Raw genomic sequence first — 13,762 nt, forward strand, 5'->3', positions numbered from 1 at the left:
CCAATAACAGTGAATAATCCATTAAGAATAGAATAAGCAGAGTTATAGAAGTTAAAAAGCAGAGTTAAGAATAACATAGGTAGAGTTATAGACTGTGCTTTCTTTTTTGTTTTCTTCCTTTTTTTAGGTCTTGGATGTATTTATATGCATAGCCAGTTCAAAAAAAGCTAAGGTTCAACTTGATGAAAAATTGACTCTATCTTTTAAATGATTTTCTATGTTCCTTGAATGGACTGTTAGATTCAACAAACCCAAAAGTGTCAGTTATGCATTCATGATCTTTGTTTTAAATTTTTTCTATCTGGTTCTTCATCTAAGATCAATCAAAGGAGTATTTCTAAATGTTTTAGAAATTCTTATAAAAATGTATACTATGACTAATTTAATCAAGGTAGTAGAAATTTTTACATTCTTCAAGGGGAAATATCTAAAGATGGAAGGAAAAGCTCTTAATGTTCTAAAATTTTATCAGTAATGAGATATTTTATACCTAAATCTCTGGGAAAAGGAATAAACACTGTCACATTTCTCATCAATTATTTGGTAAAGAAAATAGTTAATTATGCAAACATTTCTATTGCTATTTCCTCGATGAATCACAGAAATATGAGTACTTGCAGGTAAACTTCACACACTGAATATCACCAGACCAAATACTGTTTGCAAATCTTGATAAAAATATGAAGCAAATTTGAGCTAGACTTCCACATGTGAACAAGTTGCTTACGGAGTTACATGACCTTGCTTCAGTGACATTGTAACAACACTTAAAAGTTAATATGCATGCAAAATGCCTTATTTTATAATTAGGATACTAAAATATTTGACCAAGGAACTTTCAGTGTACTGTTAAATACAGGGCGACAATCGGTGTAGGCCTCCAAACACTGAATTATATAATTAAAGCGTGTTTCTTAAAGCAAAATTCTATAATGATTCTTTAGAAATGAGCAAGAATAAAGTGTGACCATATATTAATGCATATATGTGGAATCTAGAAAAACGGTATAGATGATCCTGTTTGCAAAGCAGAAACAGAGACACAGATGTAGAGAACAAACATATGGATACCAAGGGGAAAGATGGAGGTGGGATGAATTGGAGATTGGGATTGACGTATATACACTATTGATATGATGTATAAAATAGATAACTAATGAGAACCTACTGAATAGCTCAGGGAACTCTACTCAGCACTCTGTGGTGACCTACACGGGAAGGAAATCCAAAAATGAGTGGATATCTATATAGTATAGCTGATTCACTTTGTTGTACAGAAGAAACGAGCACAACATTCTAAAGCAACTATACTCCAGTAAAAATTTTAAAAAAGTAATAAAATGCAAAGAAAACTGAACATATTTTAAAGTAAGTAAAACTATTTGCTGTAAAGTGAATGTCTGTATGCCCCCAAATGGTGTCCCCAGTAGCTCAGCAGCTAAAGAATCTTCCTGCAATGCAGGAGACAGAGGAGACACAGGTTCAATCCCTGGGTTGGGAAGATCCCCTGAAGGAGGAAATGGCAACCCACTCCACTATTCTTGCCTGAAAAATTCCATGGAGAGAGGAGCCTGGTGGGCTACAGTCCAAAGGCTTGCAAAGAGTCAGACACGACTGAACAACTAAGCATGCATGCCCCCAAAATTCATATGTTGAAACCTAGTTCCCAATGTAATGGCAGTAGGAGGTTGACCTTTGGGGTAATTAGTTCATGAGGGTGGAGTCCTCATGAATGAGGTTAGTGCCTGAATTAAGGAGATCTAAGAGAGCTCTTTCACGCCTTCTGCTAGGTGAGGACACAGAGAAAATGGTCATCTACAAACCAAAAAACAGCTCTCATCATATACTGAATCCTGGTCTTCCCAGCCTTCAGAACTGTGAGAAATAAACTTCTCTTGTTCATAAGCCACCCAGTGTAGGGTTACAGCAGTCTCAATAGAACTAAGAAACTGTTTAAAACACACTGCTAGCCACAATCTAATTATTTTGCTAACTATATAAGTTTTTCTTTTACTTGAATTCAGTAACAACATTGGAAATATTCAAAAAGTATTTTAGCGTGGGCTAACATCACCTAGTTAATGTAAGTGAACATCAAACACCATCTACTTCCTCTTAACTTTTGCCCATTTTCTGCTTTCTTGTTAAATTTGAATCTTCACAAAGTATTGTAATGCTCAATCCATATACGCACCTTTCCGTCGTTCTCGTTCTTTCAAAATAGCTTCAAACCATTCATGTTTCTCTTCAGGTGTTTTTGCCATACACACAAACCATTTATTCTTGGCCGTGTTATGTATCTTCCATCCATTAACAACAATGTGTCCACTGCTATGGAAGTCAGCTGAAAATTAATAGGTAAAGTAAATGAACAAATGTAATATATATTAGAGCAACACAAACATTCATATCAAAAAAGTTCCAAAACCACTGAATTCTTCAAAATATCTTTATACATGTGTATTGAAGAACATAAAATTTTTAAAAATAAGAAACTTTTATATATTAAATGCAGTCAGACCTGAAAAATGGAACATCCCTAATTCACAACATTAACAGTTGAACTTAAAAAAAAAAAACTATTCAGTTTTAGGGGACCCCTGGTACCTCAAACGGTAAAGAATCTGCCTGCAATGTGGGAGACCTAGGTTCAATCCCTGGGTCAGCAAGATCCCCTATCCATGGGGTTGCAAAGAGTCGGACACAATTGAGTGACTAACATTTCATTTCATTTTTCATTTCATTCAGTTTTAATTAACAGTTTAGGAATTTCCATCTTATTCAATTCAAATCTAACTGCTGCTGCTGCTGCTAAGTCACTTCAGTCGTGTCCGACTCTGTGCGACCCCATAGACGGCAGCCCACCAGGCTCCCCTGTCCCTGGGATTCTCCAGGCAAGAACACTGGAGTGGGTTGCCATTTCCTTCTCCAAGGCATGAAAGTGAAAAGTGAAAGTGAAGTCGCTCAGCAACCCCATGGACTGCAGCCTACCAGGCTCCCCTGTCCATGGGATTTTCCAGGCAAGAGTACTGGAGTGGGTTGCCATTGCCTTCTCCATCAAATCTGACTACTGTACTGCAACCTATGGTTTGCCCAACACTGCACTACAGACCACATTTTCTAGAAGTCAAACATTCTTGGCCTCTGGCCAACTACACAAATAAACCACTTGTCAAGAAAGAATACAAAGGACCTGGCACTACTTTTTGAATGGCTTTCCAAGTCTGTACTAATGAAAATTAATTCCAGGAGGTTCAATGCTTTCCTATGACAGCTCTTAAGCTGGATGTTTTAATAGCATCATGACCAAACTACTATATACATTATGGACACAACTACTAGTTTATGACACTCCCAGCTACTTTTGTATCTCTGTTTAATGTTAGTGTTTAACATGGTTTGGGCTTCCCTTGTGGCTCAGCAGTAAAGAATTCACCTGCCAATGCAGGAGACATGGTTCAATTTCTGGGTCTCAGTATTCTTGCCTGGGAAATCTCATGGACAGAGTCTGTCAGGCTACAGTCCATGGAGTCACACAAGTAGGACACGACTTAGCAAAAGATGGAAGGCAAAAGGAGAAAGGGGCAGCAGAGGATGATATGGTTAGATAGCATCACCGACTCAACAGATATGAATTTGAGCTAACTTCAGCAGATAGTGGAAGACAGAGGAGCCTGGCATGCTTGCAGTCCATGGGATTGCAAAGAGTCAGACACAACTTAGTGACTGAATAACAAACTAACATGCTTCAGGTGATGATAATTTTCTGTTTTAAAAGAGTCCTCCTCTCTCTTATCTTCCCTTCCTCCTCCAACTGTTCCGCCTAACAAAGTATTTCTAAGCTCCAATTCACTGCAGATGAATTATTCAAGTGAAAAGTATTCTTACAAGGGAGTTTATTACTGGAATTCCATTTTAAATTTACCAATCATTTACCTGTGCCATCATCCACATTCTCCACTTCCATCACCTCTGTATTGATCCGGCCACGAAAAAGGTACCGATGTCCATCAGTAGATGCTTTGCTATTTTTCAACCGTCTTACAACAACAGAAGAAAATAAAAAGAAAATACGTGGTTACTAAACTTAAGGCAAAACCTTGTTAAAGCAAGATAATTTAAGCCATTCTTTGAAAAAGAGATGCTAGTTCCATCAACAATATCAAACGTTAAGCTCTTGGTGTTTTTTCACTTGTGTCCTCACATTCATAACAGTTCAGGTTGCTCTATTAAGACGGTGCTCAACACTAAAGCCCTGAGCCAAGGACAACACACAGGTGGGAGGGTGAATACATGCTTTTGCTCAATATATGACATTAAAGATGCCCAATCTAAATCTGACAGACACTAAAAGTTGGTTATTCACAATTTCACTTGATTTTTTTTCACAATTTAACTTCATTTCTCAATTTTCAGTAACTAGCTTGTAATTTTTTCTCAATCCCTTGTAAAATTCAATTAATACTTATGATCCTCTTCAAAGAAACTTGGACTGTGCTGGAGGTTTTTAAGCATTAACTAGCTCTAAAATGTTTTTCCCATATTGTTGTAATACAATAACTGTACACTTGAAGAATAAGTCTCTCAACTACAGCTATAATTCTTCATAAGGATCCTATTTATTTATAAAATAGTCCAAAACATTTCAAAATTTTGTGTATAGGATGCTAGTACCAGCTTTTGATCTTAAAAACTGAGCAACACAAAGTAAAAAAAAAAAAAAAAATCCAGGTTCAGATGAGCATTTGTAATAATGAATTAGGCAGTTATGGATATATTTATATTTGAATCACTGAACACTCAGGGGAGATTACTTTTAAAATATATTAAAGAGGAAAGATTTTAAGAAATAATTCAAGAAGATTAAGTAACATTTAGTCATCCAAGAGATTTCAGTTGACCTGAACTATCTAATTTGACTTGTTGACAAAAGTCTGCTAACAACTGAATATACTAAAATTATTAATATATATTTCATAATATATACTGAAATTATTAATGTATCATGTTACATACACACACTAAGCAAAAGTTAAGTTCTCAAGTGCATTAATGCAGAGCTCCCTCCTCTCCTCTGCTCTGCATTTATGTGTATTTGGTCCATGTTATACATACAGTAAGGCTATTTGCCAAGCAGCAGGATTTTGATTTTGTAAAACTCTCCCTATCATTTAATTTATTTAATAGTTACAGCCATGAGACCATGAATGGTAACATCATTTGTAGAGTTAATTGTGCAAAAGCTTTGACCTTGAGGACAGTCATATATGTAAGGATGAGAACAACTTTAATAAAAAAAAGATCTCATTCTCAGATGTCTTTAACAATCAAACCTAGATGGATGTGTTAATTCAGTGGGAGAATCCTTTCACAATGTATATTATATTAAATCATCACATTGTACACTTTAAATATCTTACAACTTTGTCAATAATACCTGACTAAAGTTGGGGAAAAAATAATTGCACCTAAACAACTTGGATCACCTTATGATTTTTTTTTATCCATCCCTGTATCTTAAAGTGTTCCTCTTTTACTTTCTGTCATCTTTCATGAGGCACACATATTTTATCCCAATCTGCAATAAAGGTGGGCTTTGAATTAGAACTGAATGGGTCCAAAATTCATTTCTGTAACTATTATGTATGGGAAAGTTACTTAACCTTTCTGTGACTCAATATTCTTCTCTACAAAATGATGTTAATGAAAATGCCTATTTTATAAATTTATTGGGAATATTATATAATTAATTCATGTGATTCCTTGAGATTATGCCTGGCAGAGAATAAGCATTCTTTTTTTTTCCCTTGGAGTATAGCTGTTTTACAATGTTGTGTTAGTTTCTCCTGTACAACAAAGTGTGTCAGTTAAATGCATACACATATGCCCTTATTTTGGATTTCCTTCCCATTTAGGTCACTACAGAGCATTGAGTAGGGTTCCCCATGCTAAACAGTCAGTTTCATTGGTTATCTACTTTATACATAGTATCAATAGTGTATATATGTCAATCCCAATTTCCCAATCCATCCCACCACCCATTTCCCCTCTTGGTGTCCCTATGACCTTATAATTTTTAAAGAGCTTCATATAGGTAGAATTAACAGCCTCTCGTAGATTTTCCTGAAACCCATGTCTACTAATCCCAATCTTGCTACTAAACACAAAAAATTGAGAAGAGCATACTACAAGAAATAAATAGGTTCATTTTCACAGGTGGTAAAAAGGAATTTTTTTTAAAGCTCATTAAGGTAGAAAGACAATAATTGAATTATTTCCTGGCTCTAATCCTAACCTGTTCTCTTTCTTGAAGTAGCAAGGAGAAGGGGCTGAGAATACATGGAAGTTCACTGATGAGGTCATGGGAGCACAGAGACAATGTTGAATCTGTGAAGTGGATAAATAGCTTTTAAAGTATTATCTGTCTATATTCTTACCTGTGTTTTCTTTTGCAATACACCAAAAGATTATCAAAAAGAAAAAATACCCGCTCTTGAATATTTCCAGAAGAAATTTTCAATAAGACTCCACACATTAGCATTTCTGTACAGGTATCAGTAATGTTGGACCCCTAAATTAGGAAAAATGGAGAAAATAATGTCTGATTACTTAACAGAAACTTTCATGTAGTAAGTCTTTTTCCTCCTGTTTTTATTTCAAGATGCAATAAACAAACAGGATAAAAGTTCAGATAGTTTAAGTATTTATACACTGAGCTTAGGTCTCCTTCCCTCCCAGTCTCCTCCAGGTGAGTATCAGTAAGTACAGCTCCTCTTAAGAGATGCCATGTCTTCTTTAGCTGTTTTACATATGTGTGCATACACAGCATATATGATGAATATTATCTTTGTTCTCTAAAAAGGAGATGATTTCAAACTAACTCACAACATGAATGTTCCTAATATTCATTTTCCTCCTCCTCCTCTCTTTCCTTGGTCTGGGAAAAGAGCTCCATGAACACATGGCAAAGTATGTGTAATTGTCCATTTATAGCAGGTCTCAATTTATATAAAATCGTTCCTCTATATCCACAGGGGAATGGTTCCAAGACCCCAAAAGATACCAAAATCTGAGGATGCTCAAGAGGCATAAATAAAATGGCATAGTATTTGCATATAATCTACACACCTCCCCCTGTACATTTTAATCTCAAGATTACATCCAAGACCTAATAGAATGTAAAGTGAAAGTGTTAGTCAATCAGTCGGGTCAGACTCTTTGCAACCTTGCGGACTGTAGCCCACCAGGCTCCTCTATCCATGGATTCTCCAGGCAAGAATACTGGAGTGGATAGCCATTCCCTTCTCCAGGGGATCTTCCCCATCCAGGGATTAAATCCAAGTCGTCTGCATTGCAGGCAGATTCTTTACCATCTGAGCCACTAGGGGAGCCTATACAATGTAAATGTTACATCAGTTCAGTTCAGCTCAGTTGTTTCCGACTCTGCAACCCCATGGACTGCAGCATGCCAGGCCTCCCTGTCCATCACCAACTCCCGGAGTTTACTCAAACTCATGTCCATTGAGTCGGTGATGCCATCCAACCATCTCATCCTTTGTCGTTCCCTTCTCCTCCGGCCTTCAATCTTTCCCAGCATCAGGGTCTTTTCAAATGAGTGAGCTCTTTGCATCAGGTGGCCAAAACATTACATAAATAGTCATTAATACAATGTAAATACTATCTAATAGTTGCTGGTGCAAGTTTTGTTTTATGAAACATTCTGGAATTTTTTTTTTTCCCTAAATAGTTTCAATTCAAAGTTGGCTGAAACCCTGGATGCAGAACCCAGAATACAGAAGGCCTACTGTCCCCACTTCTAGGATGGAGAGGAAGATAAAAGAAGAAATAAAAGGAAAAAAATCTATTTAAAGAGAGCTGCTGCTGCTGCTGCTGCTAAGTCACTTCAGTCGTGTCCGATTCTGTGCGACCCCATAGACGGCAGCCCACCAGGCTCCGCCATCCCTGGGATTCTCTAGGCAAGAATACTGGAGTGGATTGCCATTTCCTTCTCCAGTGCATGAAAGGGAAAAGTGAAAGTGAAGTCGCTCAGTCGTGTCTGACTCTTAGCGACCCCATGGACTATAGCCTACCAGGCTCCTCCGTCCATGGGATTTTCCAGGCAAGAGTACTGGAGTGGGGTGCCATTGCCTTCTACGGGTTTAAAGAGAGCAACCTTCCATAAAACCTTTCACCCCAGTTATTAAAAGATGTACTGGCATGCTCATTCACTGAATAAACCCTTACTGAGTACCTGTGAAGGTCATATGATCAGCAACAAAACTGATTCTTAACACAAGTGCTAATCATGGGAGGCTGAGATGAGGAAGCACAAGAGAGAAGGAGCCTGGGCCCCTGAACCATCAACAAAGGGAAACTGCCCACTGGGCAGAACCCACACATGAGTTGTCGTATGAACTGATCAGAAATGTTTATTTTGAGCCATTGGGCTTCCCCAGTGTCTCAGTAATAAAGAATCTGCCTGTGATGTAGGAGCCACAGCAGACACTCATCCAATCCCTGGGTCAGAAAGATCCCCTGGTGCAGGACATGGCAACCCCCTCCAGTATTACTGCCTGGAGAATGCCATGGACAGAGGAGCCCAGTGGGCTATAGTCCAAGAGGTCACAAAGAATTGGACATGACTGAAGCAACTTAGCATGTCATAAGTGTTGTAGTCTATTTGTTTCTACAAACTAAACTAGCATAACTAACTGGCTGAGTCATTGAGTCGGAACAAAAACAAAGGGGAACTTTTCAGTAGAGCTCTGTTAAGTGTGCTCTGTAAGAATACTTCTGTTTTAAATATGTCTGGTCTTTTTTGATATTTAAAACTGAGAACATCAATATTAATTTCATATTTTCATACTAACAATGAACATTTTTCTGATTAATATTAAAAATTTAAATTAAAATAACTCATATAACTATAATAAGAAACTTCCCAAAAGAGAAGTTAATTAAGACAGTGTCACTGCATTAATCTGAGTATCTATATTACAAAAACATTTTGCATTTGAAATACTTCCCTCTCTTCCTTCATCATAAGGGTACATATGGATAGAAATGGAGATCTAGCGAACATTCATAGAATTTCATATATTTTGCTATGTGATAATTAAGCAAAAACTGTCATCAAATATAAACATCAATCTCAACTGCAGTGGCAATGACTTCTAATTTATAGTGAATACATCTCTCCCTTAGAAAAAAAATTAGAATGGCATTTAAAATGTAAAAAAGGAAACATCACATTGATTCTTGCACAAGGGACCTAACTAACATTTTGAAAAGTGGCTTCATCAATAGCAATTTTATAAAAGGTACAAAACACTTCACTTTAGATTATTCCATACAGTAGCCCATAAGTGCCAAGGCAGGAAGATAATTTATTACATTATTAAAGTGTTACTGTAAGTATTATACTAATTTACATATTAACCAGTCTTCCAAATAGTTTCCCAGGTTAAATATGTATGTATTTATTTATAGATTTATTCCTAAATGAATGAAATACTAACAATACATTTTCTGACTTGTTTGTGGTGATTATATTCATTAATAAATATAAGGAAAATTTAATGTGAATTTGAGCTAACTATAATGGCTAGAGGCCATTTATTCCATCCTCTTACACAACCTCAGGGGAGATATTTCCAAGCGCTGAAGAACTCATGGGACCAATGTGAAAAATAGAAAATGGATCTATCACTTGTGATGATAACTGACATAAACACTGAATGGTCCCATGAGTAAGGTCAACACAATCTCTCTTTGTAAACGTAACTTATTTGGAAAGCCACACATAATCAGAAAGGATCTCAATGAGCTGAATTTCAGGGGAGTTTGTAAGCACTGGGCTGAAATGTGTTGAAAGTGAGTTAGTTGTTCAGCTGTGTCTGACTCTTTGCGACCCCATGGACTCTAGCCCACCAGGCTCCTCCTTCTCCAGGCAAGAATACTGGAATAGGTTGTCACTTCCTACTCCAGGGGATCTTCCTGATCCAGGGACTGAACCCATGAATCTTGTGTCTCCTGCATTGGCAGGTGGATTCTTTACCACTGGCGCCACCTGGGAAGCCCCCTTCATCATGAAAGGTCCACCAAAATCTGAACATAGCTAAGATGTTCCTTCTGCCTTCCAGGTTCTGTTATACCATTGCCTTTTGATGATACGAATTGACCTCAGAAACCTGGAAGATCCTACTTCTCCTCTGGACCTTCTCCAGCTTGTCAGGGTTTCCCATAACATGAACACCTCCACAAGTGAATACAACCGTTTGGATTGAGCTGGCAAATGAAGAATACAGGAGTGATATTATTATTTCTCCATTCCCCTACAACACATTTCCTGGTGGCTTAGACGGTAAAGAATCCTCCTGCAATGCAAGAGAGCTGGGTTCGATCCCTGGGTTGGGAAGATCCCCTGGAGGAGGGCATGGCAACCCACTCCAGTATTCTTGCCTGGAGAATTCCCATGGACAAAGGAGCCTAGCAGGCTACAGTCCATGGGGTCGCAGAGTTGGACATGACTGAGCAACTAAGCACAAGATTTTATTAGCACATTTATGGTAACCCCATGTTACATCTGATTCAAAGTTCCCCTAGGTCTTTCTCCTCTACCCTATACTTGAATATTTTGACTTTTCAATTCAGTTAATCCAGACTGACATCATAGCAAGCTCTCAAACCTCTCACAAATATGCATTATATTGAAGGCATCACCATAAATTCCCATCAGCTCCCAATCAAAAATCAGAATAAGATGAATTGACCTCTTTGAAGTCAATACTTCTTTCCATAAGAGACTCAAAGCATCTGCTTAATTATCAAATAATGAAGTTGTATGGGGGCAAGGACATCAAACCCAAACACCCACAGTTTCTAGAATTCCTGTGATGCTTCATAGAGTACCTTAAAATATATACATATCACCAAAAGAGACACAAGTTTATCTCACAACATACACATAATGCACATTTTACTAAATCCTATTGAGACAGTTTTATTACTGAGGTGATATGTCTTTAATATTTAACAGCAGAATTTAGGAATTGGTACAGTATCACCTTTCCTATCTTCTACCATGGTAACCTCCTATCATCACATGAAATATTTTCATGAATAATTTAAATAATTCCTAGGAAAACCTTTACGCACTTAAAGGAATCTGTGTCAAAACATACAGATTTGTCTAAAAACCTCATTCTAAAAGAGTGTCTTCTCTTTATACCAGATTCATCTTTTAGATGGGAAAAAAAGGCCACTGTGCCTTTGACTTACTATGATTTAATCTGTGTATTATCTCCACAACAATGGTGGATAAAACTCATTAAAAATTCTTGAAACACAGATATATAGAGTATTATAAATACTGAAGAAAATTTGGCCAAGTGTAGATATACTCTTGTGTAATCACAATATTCCTCTCACTTCAAATTCATCTGATTTGCAAGCAGACACTTAATAAATGTCTGTTTTTGACTAATGTTGTGTCATATTTTCCTCTCATTTAAGTAATATAATCTACCTTTCTCTGTAGCAGAAAAAACAAAAACTCACAGCTTTATCTTTGAAATGAATGAGGTTTATGATACTTTGAAAATGATGTGCAATTTCTTTTTCATTATCTAGAAATGGCAAGAGAGATGCTAGGGTTAGGGATAAAGAAGCCAAGCTACAAAAATGAAATAGGATATGGTTAAAAGCATCAGCTTGCCAGGAAACACTCAACAGCCCTAGAGTCCATCAAAATGAGGATGTCAAACAAATGAGCTAGAAAACAAAAAGTGTGGAAGCAATAAGATAAGCGAGGCAGATCATCAGAAAAGAGCAAAGAGTCTAGGACAATGCTGCTCAAATTTCAGAGTTAAGAAGACACACCTGATGGGACTATTAACATTTCTAGGTTCCCTAGCACTATCCCCAGAAATGGAAACTGAGTACATCTGGGATAAGTCCCGGACCATTCAGTAGATTCTGATGCATTGTGGTGTTCGTCAACACTTGAAGTAACACCGCTTTGGAAGCCTGAGCTCAGGCACTCAGGTGCATAGAACAGCAACTCTGCAGACACGGGGATGAAGGTGAACATAGGGCCTACTCTATGAGACCTCCAGGTGAGCAGTAGTTCCAACTTCTTCCCAGAGCCCAGGACACAAGAGGAGTTTATCATATGTTCCATGGTCACAGTTACACCTACGTTATGGTTCATCATCACTGAATATTCATTTAAATCTGCATAATGTTATTTTGGGGCTTCCCTCATAGTTCACTCGGTAAAGAATCTACCTGTAATGCAGGAGACCTCAGTTCGATTCCTGGGTTGGGAAGATCCCCTGGAGAAGAAACTAGCAACCCACTTCAGTACTCTTGCCTGGAGAATCCCATGGATAGAGGAGCCTGGCAGGCCACTGTCCATGGGGTCGCAAGAGTCAGACACGACAGCGACTAAACCACCACCAATGTTATTTTGGGCTTCCCGTGTGGCGCTAGTGGTAAAGAACCTGCCAGCCAATACAGGAAACATAAGAGACGTGGGTTTGATCCCTGGATAGGGAATATCCCCCTGGAGGAGGGCATGGCAACCCACTCCAGTGTTCTTGCCTAGAGAATCCCATGGACAAAGGAGCCTGGTGGGCTACAGCCCACAGGGTCCAAAGAGTCAGACACAACTCAGTGACTAACATTTAAGCTATATAGTCCTCATTTTTAAAAATCTGTGTAATGGGGACTATAGTACTTCAGTAAACTGTTAAAAGAGACCAAGATTGCCTACAATGGAGTATCAGCTTTTCCCCAAAAGGAAGTTGGTAGATGGACAATTAAGGGCCCCTGCCCTCCCTTGGCAATGGCACCCCACTCCAGTACTCTTGCCTGGGAAACCCCATGGACGGAGGAGCCTGGTAGGCTGCAGCCCATGGGGTCGCGAAGAGTTGGACACGACTGAGCGACTTCACTTTCACTTTTCACTTTCATGCACTGGAGGAGGAAATGGCAACCCACTCTGGTATTCTTGCCTGGAGAATCCCAGGGACAGAGGAGCCTGGTGGGCTGCCGTCTATGGGGTCGCACAGAGTCGGACACGACTGACGCGACTTAGCAGCAGCAGCAGCAGCTCTCCCTTGAGCAAATTTACCCAAGTAAGATTACTGGAATCTTGGATTTTGATCTTGAATCTTGAATGGAGCAACATAAGAATGGAAAAATTATTAGAACTTATCCTTGATACTAGGAAAGACTGAGGGCAAGAGAAGGGGGTGACACAGGATGAGGTGGTTGGATGGCATTACTGCTTCAATGGACATGAGTTTGAGCAAACTCTGGGAGATGGTGAAGGACAGAGAAGTTTGGTGTCCTGCAGTCCATGGGGTCGCAAAGAGTCAGACACGACAGAGCAACTGAACAACAAACAATGCATTCTAGCTAGGGCACTGATTAGACCGTGAAAGAGCCTTAGCTGACTAGACAGCCTTTCAAGTCTGAGAGGGAAGCTCTTCTATTGATTTCACAAGCTATTCAATATCTTTTAAATTAAGTTTCCTTTCATTTCTGTTGCTTGGGGCCATATAACTTAAGTAAGATACCCCTTTCAGTAGTTAGGTGCATAGATTAGACAAATGAAGGGGATTTCTTAAGGGTAAAATCTAACAACTGAACCAGAGCTTTAAAATACTACCTCTCTCATCTCATTTTATAGAGTTCAAAGTACTTTCACTTCTTTCATTGACCCCTGTAATAACCCAAACTGTATGTTGAAGAGATC

The 13,762-nt window shown here is 38.3% G+C and overlaps 1 protein-coding gene across 2 annotated transcripts in view; it reads right to left on the reverse strand.

Annotated features, from left to right (window-relative positions):
- The window catches only part of PREX2 (phosphatidylinositol-3,4,5-trisphosphate dependent Rac exchange factor 2), a 278,656-nt gene that overhangs the window by 176,918 nt on the left and 87,976 nt on the right, over positions 1-13,762 (reverse strand). For both annotated transcript variants that reach the window (XM_081501827.1, XM_081501826.1), the window contains 3 exons: positions 6,438-6,571; positions 3,937-4,040; positions 2,195-2,344 (listed from right to left, as the gene is read on the reverse strand). In XM_081501827.1, coding sequence (XP_081357953.1) covers positions 2,195-2,344; positions 3,937-4,040; positions 6,438-6,571 — 388 coding nt within the window. The remainder of the gene's footprint in view (positions 1-2,194; positions 2,345-3,936; positions 4,041-6,437; positions 6,572-13,762) is intronic.

The sequence above is a fragment of the Giraffa tippelskirchi genome, chromosome 6, assembly GCF_054371585.1.
Source record: "Giraffa tippelskirchi isolate mGirTip1 chromosome 6, T2T-mGirTip1v1.2.pri, whole genome shotgun sequence".
Taxonomy (NCBI): domain Eukaryota; kingdom Metazoa; phylum Chordata; class Mammalia; order Artiodactyla; family Giraffidae; genus Giraffa; species Giraffa tippelskirchi.